Source organism: Dasypus novemcinctus, chromosome 6 (genome assembly GCF_030445035.2).
Source record: "Dasypus novemcinctus isolate mDasNov1 chromosome 6, mDasNov1.1.hap2, whole genome shotgun sequence".
Classification (NCBI taxonomy): domain Eukaryota; kingdom Metazoa; phylum Chordata; class Mammalia; order Cingulata; family Dasypodidae; genus Dasypus; species Dasypus novemcinctus.
This window is the reverse complement of record NC_080678.1, coordinates 12,485,884-12,512,413: the sequence shown is the minus strand read 5'-3', so window position 1 is coordinate 12,512,413 and position 26,530 is coordinate 12,485,884. Positions and strand designations below refer to the sequence as shown.

General features: G+C 36.4%; 1 protein-coding gene across 2 annotated transcripts in view; it reads left to right on the top strand.

Annotated features, from left to right (window-relative positions):
• The window catches only part of ABRAXAS2 (abraxas 2, BRISC complex subunit), a 36,660-nt gene extending 12,842 nt beyond the window's left edge, over nt 1-23,818 (top strand). Inside the window, exons 5-10 of one of the 2 annotated variants that reach the window (XR_011648978.1) lie at nt 9,549-9,739; nt 10,579-10,698; nt 12,090-12,174; nt 13,737-13,851; nt 21,265-21,355; nt 23,683-23,818. Coding sequence is in view for 1 of the 2 variants with exons in the window: in XM_004446658.2 (XP_004446715.1) it covers nt 9,549-9,739; nt 10,579-10,698; nt 12,090-12,174; nt 13,737-13,851; nt 15,821-16,290 (981 nt within the window). In the remaining variant the exon portion in view is untranslated. Of the gene's footprint in view, nt 1-9,548; nt 9,740-10,578; nt 10,699-12,089; nt 12,175-13,736; nt 13,852-15,820; nt 17,955-21,264; nt 21,356-23,682 lie in introns of those variants that run through there. The other variant, XM_004446658.2, reaches the window with a different exon arrangement.
• The last annotated feature ends 2,712 nt before the right edge of the window (nt 23,819-26,530 follow it).

Genomic DNA, 26,530 nt, shown 5'->3' with positions numbered 1-26,530 from the left:
TGTGCCAGGCCATGTCAATACATGCTTTCCATGTATTGACACATTGAATCCTTGCTACAGCCCTATGAGGCAAATTACTGTTATTATTCCCATGTTACAATTGAGGCAATTAGGCTAAGTAACTTCCTCAAGGTGCCCAGCAAGTAATGCTGGAGGCAGGGTACAAACCCACAGTCCAATTCCAGCCTACGTTGCTTCTTAGTACAGTATACATGGATGTTGACTGCGTTTTCCCCTAGTAGTGAAACATTTGAAAACACTCTAATGGTTTACCAACAGGGAGGAAATGGTTAAATAAATTATGATGGTATGTTGGTATGTTCATGCTGTGGATATGAAGTAGCCATTAAAAAGAATTGGAGGTTTTCATGTAGTAGCATGGAAAGATCTGTAAATTGTTAAAAGAAAGCGGGGGGGGGGGGGGGGGGGGAGATGGGAAGGGTATTATAAGTTGAACCCATGTCATGTAAAAACAAAAATCCAAGTGGGTGTTTAAATGCACAGAAAAAAATCTAAAAGGAATCCAAGCAACTTAAAAGGGGTTACTATGGAAAAGAGAGTTGGAAAAGGAGGGGGCACTGCTGGTGAAGGGAAACTTTGATATGCTTTCATATTTTTTTTATGGCCATTTTAAAATTGAAAATAAATTAAAAGGAACAAAAGAACCCTACTGTGACACATTTCCAAATTTATTTTTGGGATTTTAAAATGGAATTTGCTGTTTTGAGATGCAGTAAACCAATAAGAGCTTGTTATCTGGAAATGACTACCTTTCCTGGAGCGAAGATTCTCAGAAAAGTTGAAAGTTGATCTGTAGTTTTGATTTTATAGGACTTCATGTGAAAACAAATGTTTATTTTTTCCTTTGTAATCCAAGATATGAATTTGTTCCTTCAATTTACTTGGAAATTATCTTTCATTTTCTACAATATACATTGAGGGCAGGAATTATATCTTATATTTCATTGTAGTTCCTATGGTACCTTGTACATAATATGAACTCTCTAGATATGTTTTTCAAAAATCTAAATTTCCACCACAGAAACAAAGATAATATGTAGTATTTAAACAAATGAAAATTTTCATAGTTAATTTTCGCTTGGATTTTTTCCCCCAGGAAAGATGCAAAATTTTATCTTTACTCCAAAAAGGATACTACCTGCAAGGGCACCTTTAAAATGTTAGGCTAAGATACAGGGGAATGTTTCTGATATGACCGCCTCATGGGTGCTGCATGGCATGTGCTGAATTCTTGGTCTTTCAGAATCCATACTGTGCTCAGGAGCTTGCAGAGACCTTTTTAGTCTAAGGCCAAACAAAGTAAGTGAGGAGGAAGGTTTCTGCTTTCTGTCTAACAACATTTGGGGGAGATAAAGTTTTAGGGAAAGATACCAATAATTTTTCATCACAGCCTAAACATAGCTATTAAAAATAAGCTTTTCAACATCAGTAACTGGTTTCTCAGTACCCCTTACAACTAGCTTGTTAGCTCTAAAAGGTACGATGTCACCAATGTAAATGAATTTAGCATCTCATCTTTTCATGGAACAGAATGATGGGAGAATCTTTTTGGCAAATATCAAATCAATAAATTGATAGTTATTATTTTATATCCAAAATCAATGTATAAGCCTCCTTACTTCTCAGAAAATACAAATGGAATAAGAGGATTGGAATCAGCTGAATAGCCATTTGCAAGATTCTGTTAATCAAGGAGTATTTCATGAAAACAGCCAACATGTAGGCACTGTTTAGATCTTTGCAGGGATGCAGAGGTAATATGAGACACGCCCTGTGCCCCAGTCCTACAGACAGAACAATTAACATCGTTGAATGTAGAATATTGACTATCTGGATGAAATGTGCCATGTCCACTTACATCAGTAACTTTAGTCAGCTGATAGTGTGTTTTTGTTTTTTGTCTTCTTATCCACCTTTTTTTTCTCTTTAAAGGAAAATTTTAACTTTTTTATTAACACCATCATGTGACTAATGTGGAGTTTGAAAGATAGTGTTGCAGAGTGGAAGAGTCAGGCAGACAAGGTCCAAATCTTGGCTGTCACTCATTAGCCGTGTGGACAAAATGACTCTTTTATAAATAAATGTTGGGGTTTTCTTTTTCTTTAAAAGATATCAGAATTAATTGCTAAATTGGAAGTTATGCTTCATGCTCAGTACAGCTTGAGAACAGGAACTATTTCTTATATTTCTTTGTTCCCTGTAGTTCCTTGGATCTGATATGAACTCAGTGGAGAAAACATTACTCACCTCCTAGGGTTATTATAAAAATATTTATAATTTTAGCTGGGGCCTGGTATGGGGGTTCAACAAAGTTTAGTTTGCTACTTATATAAAAGTGCCTGAATATAATCTAAATTTATTGTTAGTTTTAATATGACACTAACAGTTTTAAACTAACTTACCTCTTTTGTTGTGTAATTTCTTTTTATCAGAGCAGTTGTGGCTTTACAGAAAAATCATTCAGACAGTAGAGTTCCCTTAGACACCCCAATAGTTTCCCTATTGTTAACATTTTTGCATTAGTGTGGTATCTTTGTTGTAATTGATGAAACAGTATTATATTATTAATTATAATTCATAGTTTGTTCCCTGTGTCGTACAGTTCTATGGGATTTTATTATTTTTGTTCTGGTAATGTATATACAATCTAAACTTTCCCATTTTAACATCTTCAAGTATAGAATTCAGTGGTGTTAATTACATTCACAATGCTATGTTACTTTCACTACCATCTATTACCAAAACTTTTCCATCATTCCAAACAGATACTCTGTAATCAGTTAAGTGTTAACTCCCACCCCCACCCCCACACCTGGTAATCTGTATTCTAATTTCTTACCCTATGAATTTTATATTCTAATTATTTCATATAAATGAGATTATTCAGTATCTGCCCTTTATGTCTGGCTTATTTCACTTAACATGATGTCTTCAGGGTTCATCTGTGTTGTAGCATGTATCAGAACTTCATTCCTTTTTATGGCTAAATAATTTTCCATTGTATGTATATACCACATTTGTTTATTCATTCTTCATTGATGGACATTTGGCTTAATTCCTCCTTTGGCAATTGTGAATAATGCTACTATGAACATCAGTATGCAAATATCTGTCCTAGTCCCTCCTTTCAATTCTTTTTGGTATCTACTTAAAAGTGGGATTGCTGTGTCATATGGTAATTCTATACTTAACTTTATGGGGCACCGTTAAACTGTTTCGCACAGTGACTGCATTGTTTTACATTCATACCAACAATGTACAAGGGTTCCTATTTCTCAACATCCTTATCAACACTTGTTATTGTCTGCTTTTTTAATAGCCATTCCAGTGGATGTGAAATGGTATCTCGTGGTTTTGACTTATATTTCCCTAGTGACTAGTGATGTTGAGTATCTTTTCATGTGCCTTTTGGCCATTTGTATATCTTATTTGAAGAAACATCTATTCAGGTCCTTTTAATTGGCTGGGCATTGAACCTGGGACCTCGTGTGTGGGAAACCAACACTCAACCACTGAGCCACATTGGCTTCCATGATTGGTTTTTTCATTTGTTTTGCTTGTTTGTGTTTTTTGTTTTTTCAGGAGGCACCAGGAACCGAACCTGGGACTTTCCCATGTGGGAGACAGGTTCCCCACCATTTGAGTCACATCTGTTCCCTCCCTGCTCATTTTCAAAATATGGTTGTTTGTGTTGTTGAATTTAGGAGTTCTTTATGTATTCTGTATTAAGCCCTTATCAGATATATGGTTTCCAAACATCCTTTTCTATAAATTGCCTTATCACTGTCTTGATAATATCCTTTGATGCTCAAAGGTTTTTTTTGTTTTGTTGTATTTATTTCTCTTCCCTCCCTCCATTGTCTGCTCTCTGTGTCCATTCCTTGTATGTTCTTCTGTGTCTGCTTGTATTCTCATTAGACGGCTCCAGGAACCGATCCCAGGATCTTCCGGAGTGGGAGAGAGGTGATCAATCTCTTGCACCACCTCAGCTCCCTAGTCTGCTGTGTCTCTTCTTATCTCTCCTTTGTGTCTCTTTTTGTTGCGTCATCTTGCTGCACCAGCTCTCCGTATGGGTCAGCACTCCCGCGCAGGGCAGTACTCGACGCAGGCCAGCACTCTGCGCAGGCCAGCTTACCACACGGATCAGCTTGCCTTCACCAGGAGGCCCTGGGCATCAAACCCTGGACCTCCTATATAGTAGACGGGAGCCCAGTTGCTCCAGCCACGTCCACTTCCCCTAAGGTTTTAATTTTGATGAAGTCCCATTTATCTGTTTTTTCTTTTGTTCCTCATGTTTTCAGTGTACTCTAAAAACCATTGCCTAATACAAGACCCTGAAAATGTTCCCTTTGTTTTCTTCTAGGATAGCTATAGCTTTAGTTCTGATATTTAGGTCTTTTATCCTTTTTTACTTAATTTTCATATATGATGTAGGTTACAGGAGTCCAGGTTCATTCTTTTGCATGTGAATATCCAGTTTTTCTGAACTCTTCTTTCCCCATTGAGTGGACTTGGCACCCTTGTCAGAAATCCACTGACTATTTTTGCCATTGTCCTTTAAGTTTGAAATTATTTTGAAATAAATATTTTTAAAATGCAAATGGCCATAGATATGAGGGTTTATTTTTGGATTCACTGTTTGAGTTTATTGGTCTGTATGTCTGTCCTTATGTCAGTATCACGCTGTTTTGGTTACTGTAGCTTTGTAGTAAGTCTTAAAATAGGGAAGTATGAATCCTCCAACTTTGCTTTTCTTTTCAAGATGATTTTGCTACATGGGGACCCTTACCCTTCCATATGAGTTTGATGATTGGTTTTTCCATTTCTGCAAAAAAAATTACTGGGATTTTAATTGAAATTATACTCAGTCGGTAAATTGCTTTTGTAGAATTGGCATCTTAACACTATTTAATCTTCCAATCCATAAACACGAAATGCCCTTCCATTTATTTTGGTCTTTTAATTTCTTTCAGAAATTAAAAATTGTACAAGTCCCTTACATCATTGGTTAAATTTATTCCTAGGTATTTGATTCTTTTAGTTGATATTGTAAATGGAATTTTAAAAAAATTTTCAGATTGATTTACTAGTATATAGAAACACCACTGGTTTTTGATGCCCCTTTGGTGACTTCATTTATTAGCTCTAGTAGCTTCATTGTGGATTTTTGAGGGTTTTCTCCATATAGGATCATGTCAAATGCAAATAGGGAAATGTTTACGTCTTCCTATCCAATTTGGATGCCTTTTTTTTTGTCTTTTAAGATACTTAAACTATACATATGTCACATAAAAAATACAGGGGATTCCCACATTCCCCACTCTCTACACCTCACATACTTGACCACATTAACAACATCCTTCATTAGTGAGGTACATTCGTTGCAATTGATGAACACATTTTGGAGCATTGCCACTAAGCATGGATTAAAGTTTACATTGTAGTTTACTCTCTCTTCCACACAATTCTGTAGGTTATGGCAAAATTTATAATGGTCTGTATCTGTCGTTGCAATGTCATTCAGGACAAGGCCCAAAAATGCTCTGGTATTACACTTCTTTCTCCCACTCCCTGCTCTCAGAACCTCCGGTAGCTGTGGGTGCCTTTTATTTCTTTTTTCTTGACTAATTGCTCTGGCTAGAACTTCTGATACAATGTTGAATAACGGTCACAACAGTGGGCATCCTTGTCTTATTCCTGATCGTAGAGGGAAAGCTATCAACCTTTCACCAATGGCTATGATACTGACTGTGAGTTTTTCATACATGCCCTTTATCATGTTGAAGAAATTTCTTTCTATTACTAATTTTCTGAGTGTTTGGTTTTTTTTTAATCAAGAAAGAGTCCTAGATTTTGTAAAATGCCCTTTCTTTGTCAACTGAGATGATCATGTGGTATATTTCCTTCATTCTATTAATATGCTGTATTACATTAATTGTTTTTCTTATGTTGAGCCACACTTGCATTCCTGGAATAAATCCCACCTGATTTTGTAATCTAACTTTACTACTTTTTTTTTTTTGGCAGTTTTATTGAGATATATTCACACACCATACAACCCATCCAAAGCGTACTATCAATGACCCCTAGCGTAATCACAATGTTGTGCCTTAAAATAGGATTCTTACTTGAAAAGTTTGTTCCGGAGAAAGAAGCTATAATATGAAAATTGTTCTTCTAACAAAGAATTAAATTAATAAGCTGTCTCTATACCCAAAGTTTTGAAAGTTTCAAACCTCATTTATATACAAGAGAAATCCAAGGAGCTTATTTTAAATGCAGATCCTTACCCTTAGGAGTTCTGATTCTGCAGGTTTGGGTCGAGCCTAGAAATCTGCATTTTATCGAGCTTCCAGTTTACTCTTATGTAGAGAGTCAGCAAATCACATTTTGAGAAATTTTCTTCCAGGGAGCATTATCAGTTTAATTCACTTAGCCAGGTTTGTTACGCTAGAGTTAGAATAGACAAAGATGAACTTTATTTTAAATTCAGATACAATAAACTGCATGTACAGGCATATCTCCTTTTATTGCACTTCACAGATACTGCCTTTTTTTTTTTTTTAACAAATTGAAAGTTTGTAGCAACTGTTCATGTGTCTGCCTTACCTTTTGGTAATTCTCAATAGTGTTTCAAACTCTCATCATTCTGTCTGTGATGGTGATCTGGATCATTTGGGTTTTTGTTTTGTTTTCTATTTTCTGTTACTTTTTTATTTTTGTCTTCTGTTGTATTTTGTTGATCTATGATCTTTGATATTTCTATTTTAATTGTTCGGGGTGCTATGAACCATGCCCATTTTTGAAGGCAAACAATCAGTAATGTGGGGTATGTCTGCTCTACCAACTGGCCGTTTCTGTCTCTCTCCCTTTCCTTGGGCCTTCCTATTCTCTGAGACACAACAATATTGAAATTAGGCCAGTTAATAACCCTACAATGGCCTTTAACTGTTCAAGTGAAAGGAAAAGTTGCATATCTCTCACTTTAAGTCAAGAGCTAGAAATTACTAAGCTTAGTGAGGAAGGCATGTTGAAAGTCGAGACAGGCCTCTTTTGCCAAACAGTCAAGTTGTGAATGCAAAGGAAAAGTTTTTGAAGGAAATGAAAAATGCTACTCCAGTAAACACACAAATGATAAGAAAGCAAAACAATCTTATTGCTGATATGGAGAAAGTTTCAGTAGTCTGAATAGAAGATCAACCCAGCCACAACATTCCCTTAAGCCAAAGCCTAATCCAGAGCAAGGGCTATAGTCTCTTCAATTCTTTGAAGGCTGAGAAAGGTGAGAAAGCTGCAGAAGAAGAGTTTGAAGCTAGTAGAGGTTGATTCATGAGGTTTAAGGAAGGAAGTTGCCTCTATAAGATAAAACTACAAGGTGAAGGAGCAAGGGCTGATGTAGAAGCTGCAGTAAATTATCCAGAATATCTAGCTAAGGTAATTGATGACAGTGGCTACTATACTAAACAACAGATTTTCAGTGTAGAAAAGACAGCCTTTTATTGGAAGATGATTCCATCTAGGATTTTCATAGCTAGAGAGAAGTCAGTGCCTGCCTTAAAAGCTTCAAAGGACTGGCTGACAATCTTGTTAGGGCCCAGTGAGTTAATGACATTAAGTGAAAGCCAATGATCATTTGCCGTTCTGGAAATTCTGAGACCCTTCAGAATTAAGCTTAAACTATTCTGCCTATGTGCTCCATAAATGGAACAACAAAGGCAGTATGGAAGCTTGTTTAAGCTCACGGTTGAGACCTACTCAACTACTGCTCAGAAAAAAAGATTCCTTGAAAAATACTACTACTCATTGACAATGCACTTGGTCACCCAAGAGCTCTGATGGAGATGTACAAGGAATGTTGTGTTCGTGTCTGCTAACAAAATAGCCATTCCGTGGCCCCTGGATCAAGTAGTCATTTCGACTTTCAAGTCTTATTATTTAAAAAAGGCATTTTGTAAGTCTATAGCTGCCTTAGATATTGATTGTCTGATGGATCTGGGCAAAGTAAATTGAAAATCTTCTCAGGAACAGGTGTAGCTCAGTGGTTGAATACCTGCTTCCCACATACAAGGTCTCTAGGTTCAATCCCTCTTTCCTACTCAGGAAAAAAAAAAAAAAAACTTCTGGAAAATATTCACCATTGTAGAATTGTAGATGCCATTAAGAACATTCATGGTTCATGGGAGGAGATCAAAATATCAACATTCACAGGAATTTGAAAGAAGTTGATTCCAACCCCTATTGAAAACTTTGAGGGGTTCAAGACTTTAGTGGAGGAAGTAACTGCAGGTATGGTAGAAATAGCAAGAGAATTAGAATTAGAGACTAAAGATGTGACTGAATTGCCATAATTTTATAATAAAACTTTAATGGATGAGGAGTTGCTGCTACTGGTGAACAATGAAAGTGGTTATTTCAGATGGAATCTATTGCTGCGAACATTTTTGAAATGGCAACAAAGTGTTTAGAATATAATATAAATTTAGTTGATAAACTGCAGCACAGTTTGAGAGGATTGACTGCAGTTTTGAAAGAAGTTATACTGTGGGTAAAATGCTACCAACGAGCATCACATGTTACAGAGAAATATTTCATGAAAGGAAGAGTCCATCGATGTAGCAAACTTCATTGCTGTCTTATTTTAAGAAATTGCCACAGCTCCACCAGCCTTCAGCAACTACCACCGTGAGTGGTCAGTAGCTATCAGCACCAAGGCAAGACCCTCCACCAGTGAAAAGATTACTACTTGCTGAAGGCTCAGATGATGGTTAGCATATTTTAGCAATAAAATATTTTTTAGTTAAGGTATGCACTTTTTTTTAAGACACAGTGTTATTGTATACATAATAGATCATTTAACTACATAATAATAAACATAACTTTTGTATGAACTGGGATCCAAAAAATTCGTGTGACTCGCTTTATTGCGGTATTTGCTTCATTGCAGCGGTCTGGAACCAAACGTGCATTATCTCCAAGGTATGCCTTGTTTAGCGTATTCACACTTTGATAATTTTTTACACATGTATACACCCATGAAACCATTGCCATCTTAAGATAATGAGCATATTCATCACCCACAAAGGTTTCCTCATACCCTCTTCTAGCCATTTCCTCCCACCCCTCAGCACCCCTGTCTTTGTCAGCCACTGACAATAGTGTTTTGTGTCAGTGTAGATTAGTTTTCATTTTCTAGAATTATATATAAATGGAATCCTACAGAATATCCTTTTTTCTTTCTTTCTTTCTTTGGTCTTTCTTCTCTCACTCAGCATAATTTTTTTCAGGATTCATCCATGTTTCTTATATCAGCAGTTCGTTTCTTTTTATTGCTGTATAGGATATACCACAATTTGTTTATCCATTTACCTGTTGATGAGCAATGAGGTGGTTTTCAGTTTTTGGCTTTTGGAAATAAAGCCGTTAGGAGCATATGTATACAGTGTTTGTGTGGATACATTCAAAGCTAAACTGGTAATATTTCATGCAAGTTTTAATATGTTTATTCATTCCTTCTGTTTTTGTTGCAGAAAGTTATTGGGTGGTACAGATTTCGGCGAAACACACAGCAGCAGATGTCATACAGAGAGCAGGTCATCCATAAGCAGCTTACCCGGATCCTTGGCGTGCCTGACCTTGTCTTCCTCCTGTTCAGTTTCATCTCTACTGCCAACAATTCTACTCATGCTTTAGAATATGTTCTCTTCAGACCAAATCGAAGGTAAAAGAAAGCTTTCTCATGAGCCTCACATGAACAGGAAAATGTTGGTTCAAGTAATCGAGATTCATGATGCTGAAAATGAGCATTATTGTGCATTTTATAGCATCCTTAAAGAAAAATTTAGACATCTCTTTAAGTAGTTCTCTTCGTTGTTAGAGAGGGTATTTTCTTTGTCACTTAGCTGTGAAAATTAAAATTGCTTTTGAACCAAAAAGCATTGGCAAAAATATGTTTATTATACACAAATTCACATAGCAATAATGAGCTAGAAATCATTTGTTTCTCTAATCCATTAGGTGGAAATATAGTTTTATTGCTACAGATGTCTGATTGCAATTTTAAAGCATAGATTTTAAAGACAAAATTGTGATATTGATCCACCTATTGGCTTATGAAGGTTTTATATTGCAAACAAAAACAAAAAGATCATGTAATTATACCATCTGTAAAGTTTCCCTCTTGGAAATTCATTTGTAGTAGAATAAATCAAATCAACACCAATGAAAATAAATATTGTCAAGTAGCCATTTGCAAAATTTCATTAATTGATTAATCATTTGGTATATTTTGAACACTTACAACATGCTCAGCACCAGGTTGGTTGCTGTGGGAACACAAAAATGTATAAGACATGACCCTGTCCTCAAGGAGATTCTACTTTAAGGGGAAAAAAAAATTGCTCAGAAACTCATGCATTGTTGGATTGTCTATAAAAGTAGGTGATCCACACACCTTCTGTTAGTTCACCAGTGTCAGAGCTAAGACTGTTATTGCCAAGACCTCCCTCATGGATTTGAGCAGTACCCTTAACATGATCTCCCTCTGTATTTCCCCCATAGGTATAATCAAAGGATATCACTTGCTATTCCCAATCTAGGCAATACTAGCCAGCAGGAGTACAAAGTGTCTTCAGTGCCAAATACTTCTCAGAGTTATGCCAAAGTTATTAAAGAACATGGGTAAGTTGAAAGGTAAAATGAGAGTTTTTTTCTTTTTATCAACAGTTTCTTTTGTTAACAATATTAAAAGGTTTATGGAGAAATGTGAAATTGAGTGTGATATGATTGAAGTTGAAGAATGCAGTAAGATAATTCTCTAGACCACCACCAACATACATCAAAGTGTTATTCTTACTGAAAAGCTAGCTTGCTTTCCTTTTTATAATATCTTTATTGAGATATGATTCACATACCATACAATTCACCCATTTAAAGTTTATAATTCAATGGTTGTTAGATATGTGCAACCATCACCACAGTCCATTTTAGAACATTTTCATCACCTCATAAAGAAACCCTGATAATGAAAATGCTCTAATAATAATTGAAGTGATGCATCCAAATACCATGGATTTTACTCTATGGATTAATTGTATGCTTTATTAATTTGTATGAGTAAAATTGATTGTTTAAAAAAAAAAAATCCTGTACCCTCCTGCTACTACCCAGCAATCATTAATATACTTTCTGTTTCTATAGATTTCCTTAGTCTAGATTTTCGTTATGAATGGAATCATATCATATGTGGTTCTTCACTTAGCATAATGTTTCCATGTTGTAGTATGTATCAGTATCTCATGCCTTTTTATGGCCAAATAATATACTATTTGTATGGATAAGCCACGTTTTGTTTATCCAAAACAACGTCCATTTTTGCTTATTTATTTTGTTTGTCCATTGACAGACATTTGGATTTCTACCTTTTGGTTATTATGAATAATGTAGTAATAAACATTCATGTATAGGTTTCTGTGTGAACCTGTGTTTTCATTTCTCTTGAGTACGTACGTGGGAATGGAATTGCTGGCTCATAGTTAAATTTTTGAGGAACTGCCTGGCTTTTCCCCAAAGTGGCTATGCCATTTTGCATCTGGCCACCAGCAGTGTATGAGTCTTCCCATTTATCCATATTTTTGCCAACACTGGTTTTCTGACTTTTTGATTATAGCCATCCTAGTGTGTGTGAAGTGGTAAAAGCTAGTTTATTTTTAGTGGTATTTACCTCTTATCATGTGCTACAAATTTGTTTGCAATTGCTACAGAAGTTTGGATAGAACATATCTAGAGTATTTCTGAGGTTCTAAGAGCTAAATGTTATCACTGAAAAACACATACCCTTTTAATTATTTATTTAATTGTCTTAGTAATATGCATTCTTTTCTCTTTCTCTTCTGTGCTTCTATTCTATTTCACTTCTGTGCTAGTAGCGTGGGCATTATTGCTTAGACCTTGTCACCTTGGAATCCCAGCATTTAAGTATTAGATTTAGGTAGAAGTGACAGGAAAAATGACTTTCAAGTTCATGGCAGTGTTAATAACTGTGTGACATCTTTTTTTCTCCTGTCTTCTAGTACTGACTTTTTTGACAAGGATGGAGTAATGAAAGACATCAGGGCGATTTATCAGGTTTATAATGCACTTCAGGAGAAAGTGCAGGTAACTAGTTTTCATTTTATTCATATTGCCCAAAAGCTTTTAATTCTACTTTAATTTTTTAAAATTCCCTAACTGATGCATGAAATGTGGTCCATAAGTCAGATGGTTCTTCCCCAGAATAATATCAGGCCTGTAGAATAAATAGTTACCCATGCCAACCTATGGAAGCCTCTCTCACTTATTAAGTGCTTGAAATAGTGTATTAATCTCACTACTTAAATACTTGTTGACCCCATTTATAGCAGTGTTTTGTAGGGAAATGTACTCTGAGTTTACAGAAAGGTTGCTAGAAACCCAAGTGTCTCGATCAGTTATAGTCAAAGTAAAGATAAAGTAAGAGGCACCCATACCTTGTCGCAGCTCTGTTCTATGTTCTCTTTTGCTTACTTTGCCCCCAGCTGCCTCCACCATGGGGGAGGATCACAGTGGAGTCTGTTCATTCCTAGTCATTCATGCAGCAAAAATTTACAGAAACATCACCTGTGAGCCAGAAACTGGGCTAGCTGCTAGGGATACTTTCCCTCTTTGTTTCTGTCTTCCCTCTTGTGTTGCTTAGGAGTAATTTGCTCAAAAACCCTAAGAACAAAAGAGCCTGTGGCCCTTCTTTGAGGACAGGAAGGAAAGTGGTATAGATGAGGAAACTCTCCAAGGCCTGGAGAAAGCCCAGGTTTGAGGAAGAAGGCTCCAAGGCATAGACAGGAGAATGAAGGAAGCTACTGAAAAAGAGGAGAGCAGACTGACTTCAGCCTGGGGCAGAAGGAGAAAGCATAAAATGGGTAATTTCCTATGTTAGTGTTCCAAATTAGGGTCATGGTACACCTAGCAGTATTGGGAACTTTATACAGGCTTACTGGTAACCAGCCCACTTTCCGACGGTTTCTGGTATTTCTGCTATGGAAGGAACGTGCAGTGAAAAACAGCTTTTTGTCCTGAATTCATGACTGTGCCCTTTTCAGACTGTCTGAGGGACTTCCAAGTGACTGTTATTACTTTTAATTGCTGATTAAGATCTCTCTGAAAACACCAACATTACAAGATTGCCTGCATTTCAGTGGGTTAAATTACACAGATAATATTTCAAATAGTTATCTTTTAATCTCGACTTTGAAACTTATTTTCCTTTCTAACTTTCCCTTAATTATAAATATTTTCTGTTAAATCTAGTTTTGTTACCTGCTGTTTGACTGTTATAAATAAAAGGTGAAGTATTCTTGTTTGTCTTATGTTCTTCCTTTATGTACTAGACTAGTATCAAAAATTGCCTTTCCATTTCAATAAAAATGATTAATCAAGGGAAGAGATTAAGTCTTTCCCATTTTGCCCTTATTTTTCAAGGACTTATAGGCTACATAGCAGGCTCATTTTTTGAAAATTGAAAGCAAGTCAATACTTAATAACAGTACTGATCTCTTGACCTCCAAGGTTTTGTTCTACCTTACATGTCTGCTTTTTAACTCAACACACCATCTGGGCTTTTTCTACAATTTTAATCAATGCTGTCTTTATGGAATGCCTTGTGCTTAGATTTGAAGCTAACTTTTCTTGTCATTTTATTTCTTCAGGCAGTGTGTGCAGATGTAGAAAAGAGTGAACGAGTTGTTGAATCTTGTCAGGCAGATGTGAACAAATTAAAAAGACAAATCACTCAAAGGAAAAATGAAAAGGAACAGGAAAGAAGTAAGTTCCTTTTAATTTTACCATTTAGTCAAAGAGAAATGTTTTAAAAATCATATAATAATTTATATGAATCCTTCAAGATTCATCAAGCCCCAAGTTGGTTGAGGAAGGACATTCTCTTGTTTTTGAACTTTTCCAGAGTAGTATTGTTTTTATAGCATTCTCCACTCCCTCAAACTAGAAGAAAAAGAAGAAGAAAACTAGAAAAGCTAAAACAGATTAGAATAAATCCTGAGAAGTGATTGGTATAGGATTTTTGCATATATTGACCAATATGATCTACTTATATATATTGACCAATATGATCTACTTATAGTGAGAAGTTTTGTAATAATCCTGGCATCCTCAAGATGTAGGGATTGTGTCCTTTGTTCATTATAGCCACATAAAGAAGTTCCTTAAGATTCTTTTAACTTTATATTTCATTCATTGTCAGGATCATGATAAAGGCTTTAAATGTCTATCTTTTGGTAACTATGAATGGATAGATACCATTAAGCTAAGGAAGCAGCTGGTTGCATGAGAATTAAGCCCAAGAGTCTAATAATTCCTGTGTGTTAACAGTCGTATTTGCTAGAGTGCCATCAAGTTTAACATTTGTAAGTGGACTTTATAAAATGCATTGCAAATAATGTCAGGTCTAAAAGAGAGAAGGATATGACTAAGCTTTCTAATTTAGTCAGAATATATACATGTAAACACATTGAAATGGGTAATTTATATGTCCAGGTAAACGATATCTCATTGAGTTTTATTGTTATATTTTTCTAGCAATAATAATTCTAAAACCTTGAAAACAGTCTGTTAGAATAGTTGTATAAATTACGGTACATCTCTATGGTACATCTATAAATTATGATAGAGTATTGTATAGCCACTAAAATGAATTTTTAATGATGTGGGATAATTTCCAAGATATAATTTCAAGTGAAAAAAAACTAGGATATAAAACTGCATAAGGAGCATGACCTCAGTTCTTTTAAAAATACATAGACACACAAACACACATGTGTACCCATGCATGCACACACAAGGTAGAATTAAAAAACAATAGGAGTGGGAATAGTTCAGTGGTTAAGCACCTGCTTCCCATATACAAGGTCCCAGTTTCAATCCCCAGTACCCCTTAAAAAAAAAAAGAACAAGCTCAGAAATGATTAGTGACTTGTGACTTTACTGACACAACTAGAATGTGGGGGGAGCTGACAAGTAAAATTTAGGTCTTTTAACTCCATGTCCACTGCCATTCTCACAGTGTTATCTGAGTGATAGAATTGCTTTACTTTCTTTTTTCTTTTCTAATTTTGTATGAATGTTTATTATTTTTATGATCTGGGAAAGGGAAAGTTTTCTTAAAGCTCTCTAAAAGGATAACCAGATGGTTAGAATGTGTGGGGCGTCTCAAAGCATTCATAAAATGTAATACAGCTGTGGCCTAGTACCTGGTAAACTTGAACTTTTAAAGGGAAAGAGTTGTCTGTATTGTGGTAGGTAGCGGTAAAGCAGTAGTTTTTTTTGATGTGAGGCCTTTTTAGGAAAAACTGACAGTCGCATGAATGCAAAGGCTGGTGAGGACTGCTCAGTGTCATTCTTCTATCCCCACAGTCTTTGTGCAGAGTAAGCAACAGATGTGAGGAAATAACCCAGAATTTGGAGTTAAAAATCTGCGTTTTGTGTACCAGGTCCCCACCTTCTAGGTATTCACTTAGTTAGTTGCTTAAACTTTCTGAACTCTGATTACTGTATCTATTACTGCTACTAATAATGATGATAAAAAAACTTCCAAAGGTTGTTGTGAGGTTTAAATGAATTAATGTATATTTTAAAAATGTTGTAAATTAGAAAGTACTGTGGCAATATAAAGCAATATGCTATTTTCCGGAAGAATTTAGGTTGACTGTTGAAAGCCTCCAGATGAAAGACTGGGAAAATATAGAAAGCATTACAGTGTTCTTCCTATTTCCCCCAGGAATGCAGCAGACAATGTTAAGCAGACAGATGCCGTCTGAAATTTTGGAGCCTGTGTTCAGTCCTCGGATGCCCTATTCTGGGTTCACAGCAGAAGGCAGAAGTCCACTTGGAGATGAAGAAGCCTCTGACCCTCCTCCCCCTTATTCAGATTTTAACCCAAACAATCAAGAAAGTACTTTAAGCCATTCTCGCATGGAAAGTAATGTCTTTATGCCTCGACCTCAAGCCGTGGGCTCTTCCAATTATGCTTCCACCAGTGCCGGACTGAAGTATCCTACAAGTGGGGCAGACCTTCCTCCTTCCCAAAGAGCAGCTGGAGACAGTGTTGATGAATCAGATGACAGCGATTATGAAAATCTGATTGACCCTACAGAGCCCTGTAGTAGTGAATACTCACAGTCGAGGGATTCGCGACCCACAACACATCCTGATGGAGACTCCCAGAACGCTCAGACCTCCCAGATTTAACTGAACAAAAGAAACTCTCCACTTAGCACTGTTTTTCCAAATTGCTTATTGAGAGAGGTTTTTTTGAGGACTTAATCTGGGGGAAAACTGCTTTCTCAGATACTGTGACTCCCAAGAGGAGAGTCCTTGTGCACAGAACTTGTAGGAGCCTTGCATCCACTGTCCTCCCTTCTGATGCAGTGTGCAGGCTTTACAACAGAATCAATAAGATAATCAAATTGTACTAATTCTGGTGCGATCCATGGATGTACTGGTAAATTTAGGCAAAGTGAAACTTATCAACATAGTTTCTGTTCTTTAAAATAAATTTGAAATTAGAGACTAAGCACAATTAGTCTATAAATGTTCTATAAATCAAAAACTTACCTCTTGCACTATCATGCCTTGAAATTTGCTTTTTCAAAGGGAAGCGAGTTTAGCAGCAGCCTTCAAAGAACCTTCTTTCTATGATGAGCCAAATTCATCTTTGCCAGAAAAGAAATTTTGATAATTCCAAGAAGCCTGATTGGAACAAATTGAATATACCTTCTCTTGTCTGCATGACTTTGTGAGATTGAAAGAGAGGGCTTTGTTTCAACTTTTTTCTACTAGCCTGATATGTATTGTCACTTAAAATGGTTGCCTTTTTAAAAAATGTAGAAATACTAATTACCAGTAAGTAATCATCCAAATAAGTATGTCATAAATTAAGTATTTTTCTTTTGGTGGATTACAGTGACTACTGTGTTGCACTAGCCACATTTATGGTCTCTGTTCTGGAGTCTAAAATGAAGGACATGCAGTGGTGGGTAACAGAGTTGTTGAATACCAGACAGTGGATTTAGCTGAGTTGAGACATAAGATATAACTCATTTAGATCTGACAAATCCTAGTGTTAGTTTTATTTGTGGAGGAAAGACATTTAATAAATTGTTTGGGAATCTTGATGAATAAAGATTTGTTTTAAATCTAAATAACAATACTTTTTTTAAAGTTGCCATTGGGAGATAATTGTGGAAGGTATAGAGACACTGTTGGAATGCACTTATATTTTAATTTAATTACTGCTTATTTTTTAGTTTTGCCCAGACTGTGTGAAACCATGGCAATCTAAAGATGTTCATGCTTGGAAATGGCAAGTCCTACTGTTTATGATGAGGTTAGCCCAGGACGTTAATGCTTTGGCGAGTTAACTGCCTTTCCTTTGGACTCATTAAAACCTATAAGAATTAAGATTGTTTGAGAGGCTTAAAATCTGAGTTCCAAAAAAAGTAGTTTTATTTTAGAGGAGAGAATTTTACTCACTGAGCTCCAGTTCCTATACTAAATTAGATAATACAATGTAGACTGAAAAATGAAATGCTCAAACTGCCACTCTTCAGATATCTACTCTATGTGGTCTGTACTTTAACTACTTTCCTGTTTTTGTTGGCCTTATACCACTGCCATTTGATTTTAAATGTCGCAGACCACTTTTTTCTGCAAATGTGTTCCAGTTTTTACCAGCTACCTAGTGGCTTCAGCACCAGTGTGAATTTAGTTTTTTAAGAAGTGCCATTGCCATCTCTTCCGTTCAGATTTTGACATTCAGGAAAATATTTTTATTTTTATGCCATACCAAAATCTACAATGTATATCTGACAAAGCAGTTAAATGTGACAATAAAAACTTATTTAATCATGGTACTATTGTTCTAATGTCTGTTTGAGCACGCGACCGGGTCTTGCCTCAGCATCTTCATTCTGGCAGTTCTTAGTAAATACAATTTTTCCAAGGGCATTAAAATTCATTTCCATACAAATTGTTTTATCAGGCTGGTCTCGGTGGAAATCCAAGAATGCAATTTATTTAATATTGCTGTTGATTTTGAGGAGAATGTGTTGAGTATCAAGTATAAAATTTAATCTGAGAAAGTTCCTCAGAAGACACTTTTCTCATAAGAACCTAACCATTTCACCTACAATTGAGATCTGGTAGAACTTAGTGTTCTTAGCATATCTTAGAAATTATGAAATTACCCTAGAATGAGGACTTGCTGGCTAGTAAGTGTATCCTGCATTCTTGGGAGCCTCTCCGGTTGAGTGATAGGTATCTCTCCCAAAATCCAAGGTGATATGTTTTCAGTAGGATTGTAATAGGTGGATTGTAACATTTTAAGTCTACTCCACATGTCTTCCAACTATTTGGGGGGAAAGGACTGGGTTCTTTTAACTTACTCTGAAGTCTGGAAATGCTTAATTACATCTTGTAAGTAACTTTTCTGGCGACTGATCAAAACCCAGAAAGGGAAATCTCATCTCCAAATACTCAGACCCTAAGGATATATATATATGTAAATTCCAGAAAATCACTGGAACAGTGACAATAATTGCTTTAATAAATTTAAATTTACTGTCTTGTAAATCCTTTAAGGAGTTAAAAAAGTCTGGGGGAATGTAAAATAAAAATACAGTGGAAATAAGTATGGTTATTAACGGTGTTCTGGATCTGGTTTGCCTTGACTATAGGTTTTATTCCAGTTACTAAAAGATCTTCATCCTTTAAAAGGTTTTGTTTCATCTTTTCCCACAGCAATCCTTAATTCTGCCAGACAAGAAGCCTAAAGGCAAGTGGTTCTGCGAGTGTAGTGCTAATAAATAATAGAAAATGTTTACTTTTCAATTTTATGACAGGCAGATTTGGGGAAAGTTCTGGTGTTTAGCCTAGCTGTTTTCCAAATTTTATAGTTTTTGTGATGTCCCAAATAAGGCAGAAGAGTCAGTACACACAGTGCATCCAAACTGGGTTACCCTGGGGTTATTCTGATCCACGGAGATTAGGGAGAGGGGTGCCCCTACTAGCAGTGTGGTCTTGGAACATTGACAGGGAGATGTCCCCTGAATGTCAGTTGTTACACATGGTCCAGGATGTAGTAATTAGAAGTAGCCTTCTAATTGTTCAAAGATTGAACGACATGGAAGCTCATGGCGGTATATATGTAATAGCAAAAAAAAAAAACAAACTGGAAATAACTGATGATAATGGAGTGTTTAAATTTTGGTGCATCCACAAAAGAAGAATCTTGCAGCCTCTAAGCATGTTGAGATAGAAGTATATCTCTTGACACCAAAAGGTGATTTCTAGATATGAAATGGAGACAGGTTTTCAAATAGTACAAAGTATTATATGAAAAAATATATATATGATCACTCTTCATAGAAAGCAGACTGGAATCAAAAGAGATTCCCCAGTGTTAGCATTGTCCCTGAGACATGGTAATTTGGGTAATATCTTTTTATATATTTTACTTATTACCATTTTCTAATTTTTCTTCAATAAGTGTTTGTATAATTTTAAAACTTCAGAAATGATGGGTCATTGACTACATGAATTATTTCATGCATCCCATGCTAGAGAGGATTCCAGAAACATTTCCTGATTTTGAGTTTTTCTACCCACACACTTCTAGTTTTTAGATTTGTGACCAGTATAAGGTCAACCTTGTTGATAACCAAGTCAGTGAGCTGCTAACTGCCTAGCATTCAACCTTTATCTCATATCCAGATGAAAAATCACATACTTCCATTTTGTTTTGCATTGACACTGATTTTTTTTTCCTAACAAATCTGGAGCCAATTCAACTTTTCTTAGTTGGGAATCCATTTATTAAATTCCCAGGAGCACCAAAGAAATGCCTTCAGAGATTGAAAGTGTTTCAAAACTGGAACAATTGTTGATATGATACTTCTCTAAAGCGAAATTGCTTATCAGAGTACTACAAAATGGATTTTTGGAATCCTTGATCTTTTGGATACTTGCTTCTGAAGTTTTGTACATCCTCCTTGCTGTTTTTCTTTAGTACTGTGCCCTTCCTACTGGGAAAGCCTTAGGTTGTGTTAAGGATTAGTTGATGTAGACCTGTTGTAGTCCAATCCACACACAAGTGGGAGTGTGGTTTGATTCCAAAGCATTTATATACTTGCTTGGGTCATTTGCCGTGGCCAACCGTCTTGTGGGTCCTGTTCCACAGAGCTGGAGACCATTAGGTCCTGCATGTCTTGACTGATTAGAAACAGATATGGTTAGCTGTTTTAAACTGTGGATAATGCAAAAGACCTTACAGACAGTTTCAGAGGGGTGGGAGTGGGTGGGTATATGGGAGGAATTTGGGGATTTCCTCTAGAAAGAACAATAACCTGGGAAAAATGAAAACCCTGGCACACATCAGATGGGAAGTTGAGATGAATTTTATGCAACTTGATTCCTTTCCCTTCAAGAGGTCTCCATCTTCTTGTCTGTCACAATCCTCCTCTGTTTAGGGCCCAGCTCAAATATCACTTCTAGCAAGACTTTCCCAAATTACCCTGGAAGGATCCTGTTCTCCCCTTTGCAACTCGAACCTCAAACTCTGCCCAGTGCCTTGACCATGCCTTGATGTAGCCCTCAGCACGTTATACAGAGTCATAGTGTGTCTGACTCTGTCAAAGGTGTGAACCTCGTGTCCCTCAGGGTGGGACAGCCACTGATGCTTCTCAGTATTCTCAGTGTGGGCACAGGACCTGGCATTAAGATTTGTCAGTAAATACTTGTTGCTTGAATGTTGGATTTAAAAAGGAACTATAGAAAAGCGGGCCCAGATAAACGAAGTTGCCCAATAGATAGACTTGTCCCTGAAGAATTCAGTGATGAAACAATCTGATTTCTTTAAACTGCCCCTGGATTGTGAGCCCTCCTGATAGTTTCCTTCCTAGCCTGTTGACTCCATTGTGCAAAAATTGAGCATAAAATAGAGGCAGGTCAAATGACTGGAAGTCAGAACGCTTCAGGACCAAGTCTGCCCTGTATTAGCTGTGTGACCTTTAGAAGTCTCTCAGCCCCTCATAATTCAAGATGCTCCCCTTGCAGGGTGGATAAGTGAACTGAATGAGAAAGGTGAAAATCTCTTCGCAAACTAAAGCACCACAGAAGCAATTATTGCTTTGCAGCTGGTCTAACCAGATTTTTACCTCTTCTCAGGTAAAATGCACTAAGATTCTGAGGCCACCCACCTGAAGAGAGTTGTCCACAGGCTGTCTGAGGAGTCTGGAAGGACCCGGAAAGCCGTTCAGTGAGTTTCATTTCTGTCATTCGTTAGATTTTCCTCCAAGACCACAATGGGATTTTGCCAGCTGCATTTAAATGCAAACTCATCTCCTGGGGCCAGGATGGCTGACTACTGGCCACAGGACTGGAACCCTGAGCAAAGGAAAAGAACAATGCCTACCTTTTAGAAATAGCTGTCCCTTCAAACACCTTCTTTTGGCAGTTGTAGAAAATTATTTGTATCCCCTTACTGGGATAAACACATGTATGAGAGCTTTAAAAAGTTAAGATTGTCAAAAGGCATTTTCACCCTTAAAAAGATGTGAAAATACTGTTTTGTTTTACAAAACTGGCAGCGTTGGCATTTGCTTAGAATGTTGTGAGAGCAAGAAAATAATTTGAACAAGACACAAGGTCATAATCAGTGTTCTGAGGGACTTGGGGTTTTGAATATAGTACCATGAGCAAAATGTATGCAGGGTTCAGCTGTGTTTGACTTCAGCATCTCCAAATCAACAGTCATCTGTTCCTTTTTCCTTTTTCAATATGAAAGTTTAAAAATATACACAGGGGAGGGAAGCAGATGTGGCTCAAGCAATTGGGCTCCCATCTACCGTATGGGAGGTCCAGGGTTCAATGCCCAGGGCCTCCTGGTGAAGGCATGCAGGCCCATGTGACAAGCTGGCCCAGGCAGAGTGCTGGCCTACATGGAGAGCTGGCACAGCAAGATGATGCAACAAAAAGAAACACAGAAGAGAGAATAAGAGATGCAGCAGATCAGGGAACTGAGGTGGCTCAGGAGAATGATTGCCTCTCTCCCACTCAGGAAGGTCCCAGGTTTGGTTCCTGGAGCCACCTAATGAGAATACAAGAAGAACACACAGCAAACGGACAGAGAGAGCAGACAGTGGGGGGAGGGGGGAAATAAATAAATCTTTTTAAAAAATTATATATACACACACACACACACACACACACACAGGAGAGAAGGTGTAGCTCAAGTGGTTGAGCACCTGCTTCCCATGTATGAGGTCCTAGGTTCGATCCTGGTACCTCTTTTAAAAAAACCCTTAAAAATATATTCAAAAGTAGAATAGTATAAAGAACCCCTCTCTTTCCCTTCTCCAGTTTCAAGGATAAACAACTATTTGCCACTCTTGCTTAATCTATCCCTTTTTCCTTATAAAAATATTGCTATCTTCTTTGAAAGCATTTCCTCAATGTCTCATCATTTCAACCACCCTTAAATACTTCTACATGTGTATCTAAAAACAAGGAAAGTTTCTTACACAATCACAATGCCGTTATCATCCTTAATGAAATTAATAATTCCTTAATGTATATAATAGTAATAATTTCTATTAAAAATAATACTTTGTCCATATTCCATTGTCCTTGCTTGTCTCAAAAATGTCTGTTTCCAGTGCAGAGCTCCCTTTTAACTAAGTGCTAAGACTTGACATTGTTAGCAGGGATGCAGACTGATATGATTCAAGTATGAAGTGTTCAACAGTTCCTATGAAGGATTCTTACCAACCTTTTTGATTTGACTCAAATCAAGTCTTTAAACCTAACTTCAAGTACACAGGAACAAGTTAAACTATACCACAAAAAAAAATGATCAGACAAATCTAGAATATGGGACATTCTGTGTGATAACTGGCATAATTGGTCCAAAAAATCAGTGTCATGATGGGGGAAAAAAGGTGGCAGGATCATTCTGATCAAAAGAGATTATAGAGGGAAGTGAATTTGGCTCAATGGATAGAGCGTCTGCCTACCACATGGGAGGTCCAGGGTTCAAACCCAGGGCCTCCTGACCCGTGTGATGAGCTGGCCCATGCACACTGCTGATGCACGCAAAGAGTGCCATGCCACACAGGGGTGTCCCCTGCGTAGGGAAGCCCTACACACAAGGAGTGTGTCCCCTAAGGAGAGCTGCCCAGCGCAAAAAAGCTCAGCCTGCCCAGGAGTGGCGCCGCACACACAGAAAGCTGACACAGCAAGATTGATGCAACAAAAAGAGACACAGATTTCCAGTGCCACTGACAAGAATACAAGTGAACACAGCAAATGGACACAGAGAACAGACAACAGGGGTGGGGGAGGGGCCAGGGGAGGGGAGAGAAATTAAAAAAAAAAAAAGTTGTTCTGAGACCTTTAAAAAAAAAAGAGAGATTATAGAAATGTAACAAACTTGATTGGCTTCTACTTTGAAAAGACATTTTTAAAATGAGATATTTGGGAAAATTGGAGTAAGGATTGCATTAGAAGGTAAAAGGAGATTGTTGTGAATTTTCTTAGGTGCAATGATGGTATTATGGTTAAGTGAGAAAATCTCTTGATTTTTAGGAAATCCAGTCTGTATGTTAAGGAGTAAAGGGCCATTATGTCTGCAACTCACATTCAGATGGCTCAGAAAAACACACAAATGGAGAATGGGCAAGAAGGCAAAAGATGAGCAATTGTTGAATCTATGTAATGGGCATGTGAGTATCCACTGGACTGTTTTTTTCAACTTTTCAGTATTTTCGAAATTTTGCATAATAAAAGATGGGGGAAAAATAAAAGTAAAACAGGGCTGATAATTCCTACTCTACTCTTCGACAGGCCCGGTGATGTTAAAAAATATTTAATGACTGATATGGAATATAAGTTCATATAGAAATAAAAATTAATATATTTTATTTTCAAAACCTAAAATGTATAGATTTCATGTTTATTATACATAAATGTGTATATATAATAATATCAAATCAAGAGATATAGTACAAATAATTAAAATCATTCTAACAATTTCCAAATCATTTTGTTTAGATATTATTAGTGTGTTCTTTTTGTTTGGTCCAGCTATCGCTAGCTAAATAGCGCCCCTGCTGGGCCATGATTTGACCTAGGGAATTCCATCAAAGTCTTTCAAAGGCTTCCTTGTTAATGCAGTAGCATTAAGCAACCCGGTCTCAATAAATACAGAATCCCTCTTAACACCAACAATCTTGCTCATGTTTCTCAATTCCCTTTCAGCTTCCACTTCCCAAAGCAGCTACAGTCAGAATTTTCCTAGCCTTTCTCCTACTAAGGCTTTTATATCGCCAGTGTCTCTGTTACCACTCTCATGAAACTACTGTGGCAGAATGTCATATAGGTTGGCTTCATTTTATTAATTTTTTAACATAAAATCCACAGAGATTTGCAAACATCAAGTGGCCAAGTTTCAAGATAAAATGAATTTTTAAACTTCCAAGTTTATTGTATTTGTTTAATTTTATCATCAAACCGCATATATGTTCTCATGTATGTTCTCAATGTGAGGTGTTTTTTTTCCCCAGGAATTGCTACTCTTTCTTGTTTCAAAAGGCACATCATATTTTTTTGTGTTTCTAATACCTTCTGCATCTTTTTCATGGCTTTCTTCATTAGTTTTATACATTCAATCACTATTATTTAGTCAGCTTTAATAATAAAAACATTTCTTTCCTGTTGACCTAAAGAACGTACTGTTAGGATATAATTTGCTAAAGCCACATCTGTTTAAGAGTTTTCACTTTCCAAATGCTTAATTATTCCCATTTAATAATTTTTATTAAAAATAATATGAATGATTCAGTATAATTTCCAAAGTGCTTTTGTAGTGCTAATACTTCACACTGCCCATTGAGGTCTGAATATTCTTCTAAAACTTAGTTTTTAAGTTCCCAACTATTTATATATATTTTGTATTTCTCTGATATTTATCTTATAGGGTAGTAAATACAATGTTTATGGAAAAGAGATTTATTTTTGTTTTATTTTTTAAATATACTTTTTATTTCTTTTAAATGATACTTAGATTACATAAATGTTACATAAAAAAATAGGGGATTCCCATGTGCCCCACTCCCAACATTTCCCATGTTTTCCCACATTAACAACATTCTTCATTAGTGTGGTACATTTGTTACAATTGCTGAACACATTTTGGAGCATTGCCACTAAGCGTGGATTATAGTTTACATTGTAGTTTACACTGAGCAGAGATTTAAAGTGATATAATTGATTTACGTCTTTTACTGCATCATTCACAATTACCCACTTTGTATCAAATTAAAACATCCAGAAGTTTTTCTGAACTTTGGCCAAAACTTGAGAGTCTCTCTCTAGCATTTCACTGATACCATCTACACAAAATCAGTGTTTTCTTGTCAATTCTTCTCAAAGAAATTATATTTCTTGAGCATTCTGATAAAAAGCTGATATTTCAAATATTGTTCCATGAGGACATCAAAAATCATTAAGTCTTTAAAATCTTAAAATTCATTTCCATATAAATTATTGAAATGCTTCTATATGTAAGGAATAAAGTTCGTCAGTAATGATGGAAATTTTATTGCCTTGATTCATGTTTTCCAAAATTTTCTTATTTTAATAGATGCGTTTTGCAGTGAATTTTTCACTTGTTTAGTTTTTTTGATAACAGCTTTATTGAGACATAATTAACATACCATAAAATTTACTCTTTTAAACTATATAAGGCAGTGGTTTTCAATATACTCACAGAGTTGTTCAGCCATCAGCATTATCTAATTTTAGCATCTTTCATCACCCCAGAAAGAAGCCCCATACCCTCTAGCAGCCACCCCCATTCCCATTCCTTTTTCACCCCAACCCCTAGAAACCACTCATCTACTTTCTTTCTTTATGGATTAGCCTATTCTGGGCATTTCATATAAACGGAATCATACAATATGTTGTCTTTTATGACTGGCTTCTATCACTTAGCACACATTTTCAGTACTTCATTCTTTTTAAAAAAATTATTTTTAAATAATATTCCATTGAATGGCTGTATCACATTTTGTTTATCCATTAATCAGCTGATGGACATTTTGATTGTTTCTATTTTTGGGTTATTATGAGTAATGCTTTGTAAAAATATGTAACTCCTCCCACTAAAGGGTGGAATCTATTTCCCTACTTCTGGAATCTGCTCTGGCCTTGTGATTAGTTTTGGCCAATAGAATGTAGCAGAATGTTGATGTTTTGGTTCTCCATCTTCGACCCCTTTCTGCACGATGAGAACAAGCCCAGGATGGAGGATGAGAGGTCTTTATGGAAAGAGCTCAGTTGTCCCAGCCAAGGTCATCCTAGACCAGTCTACAGCCAAATGACCCCCAAATATTTGAGCAAGCTCCTTCAGGATAAGCACATCTGCCTACTATTC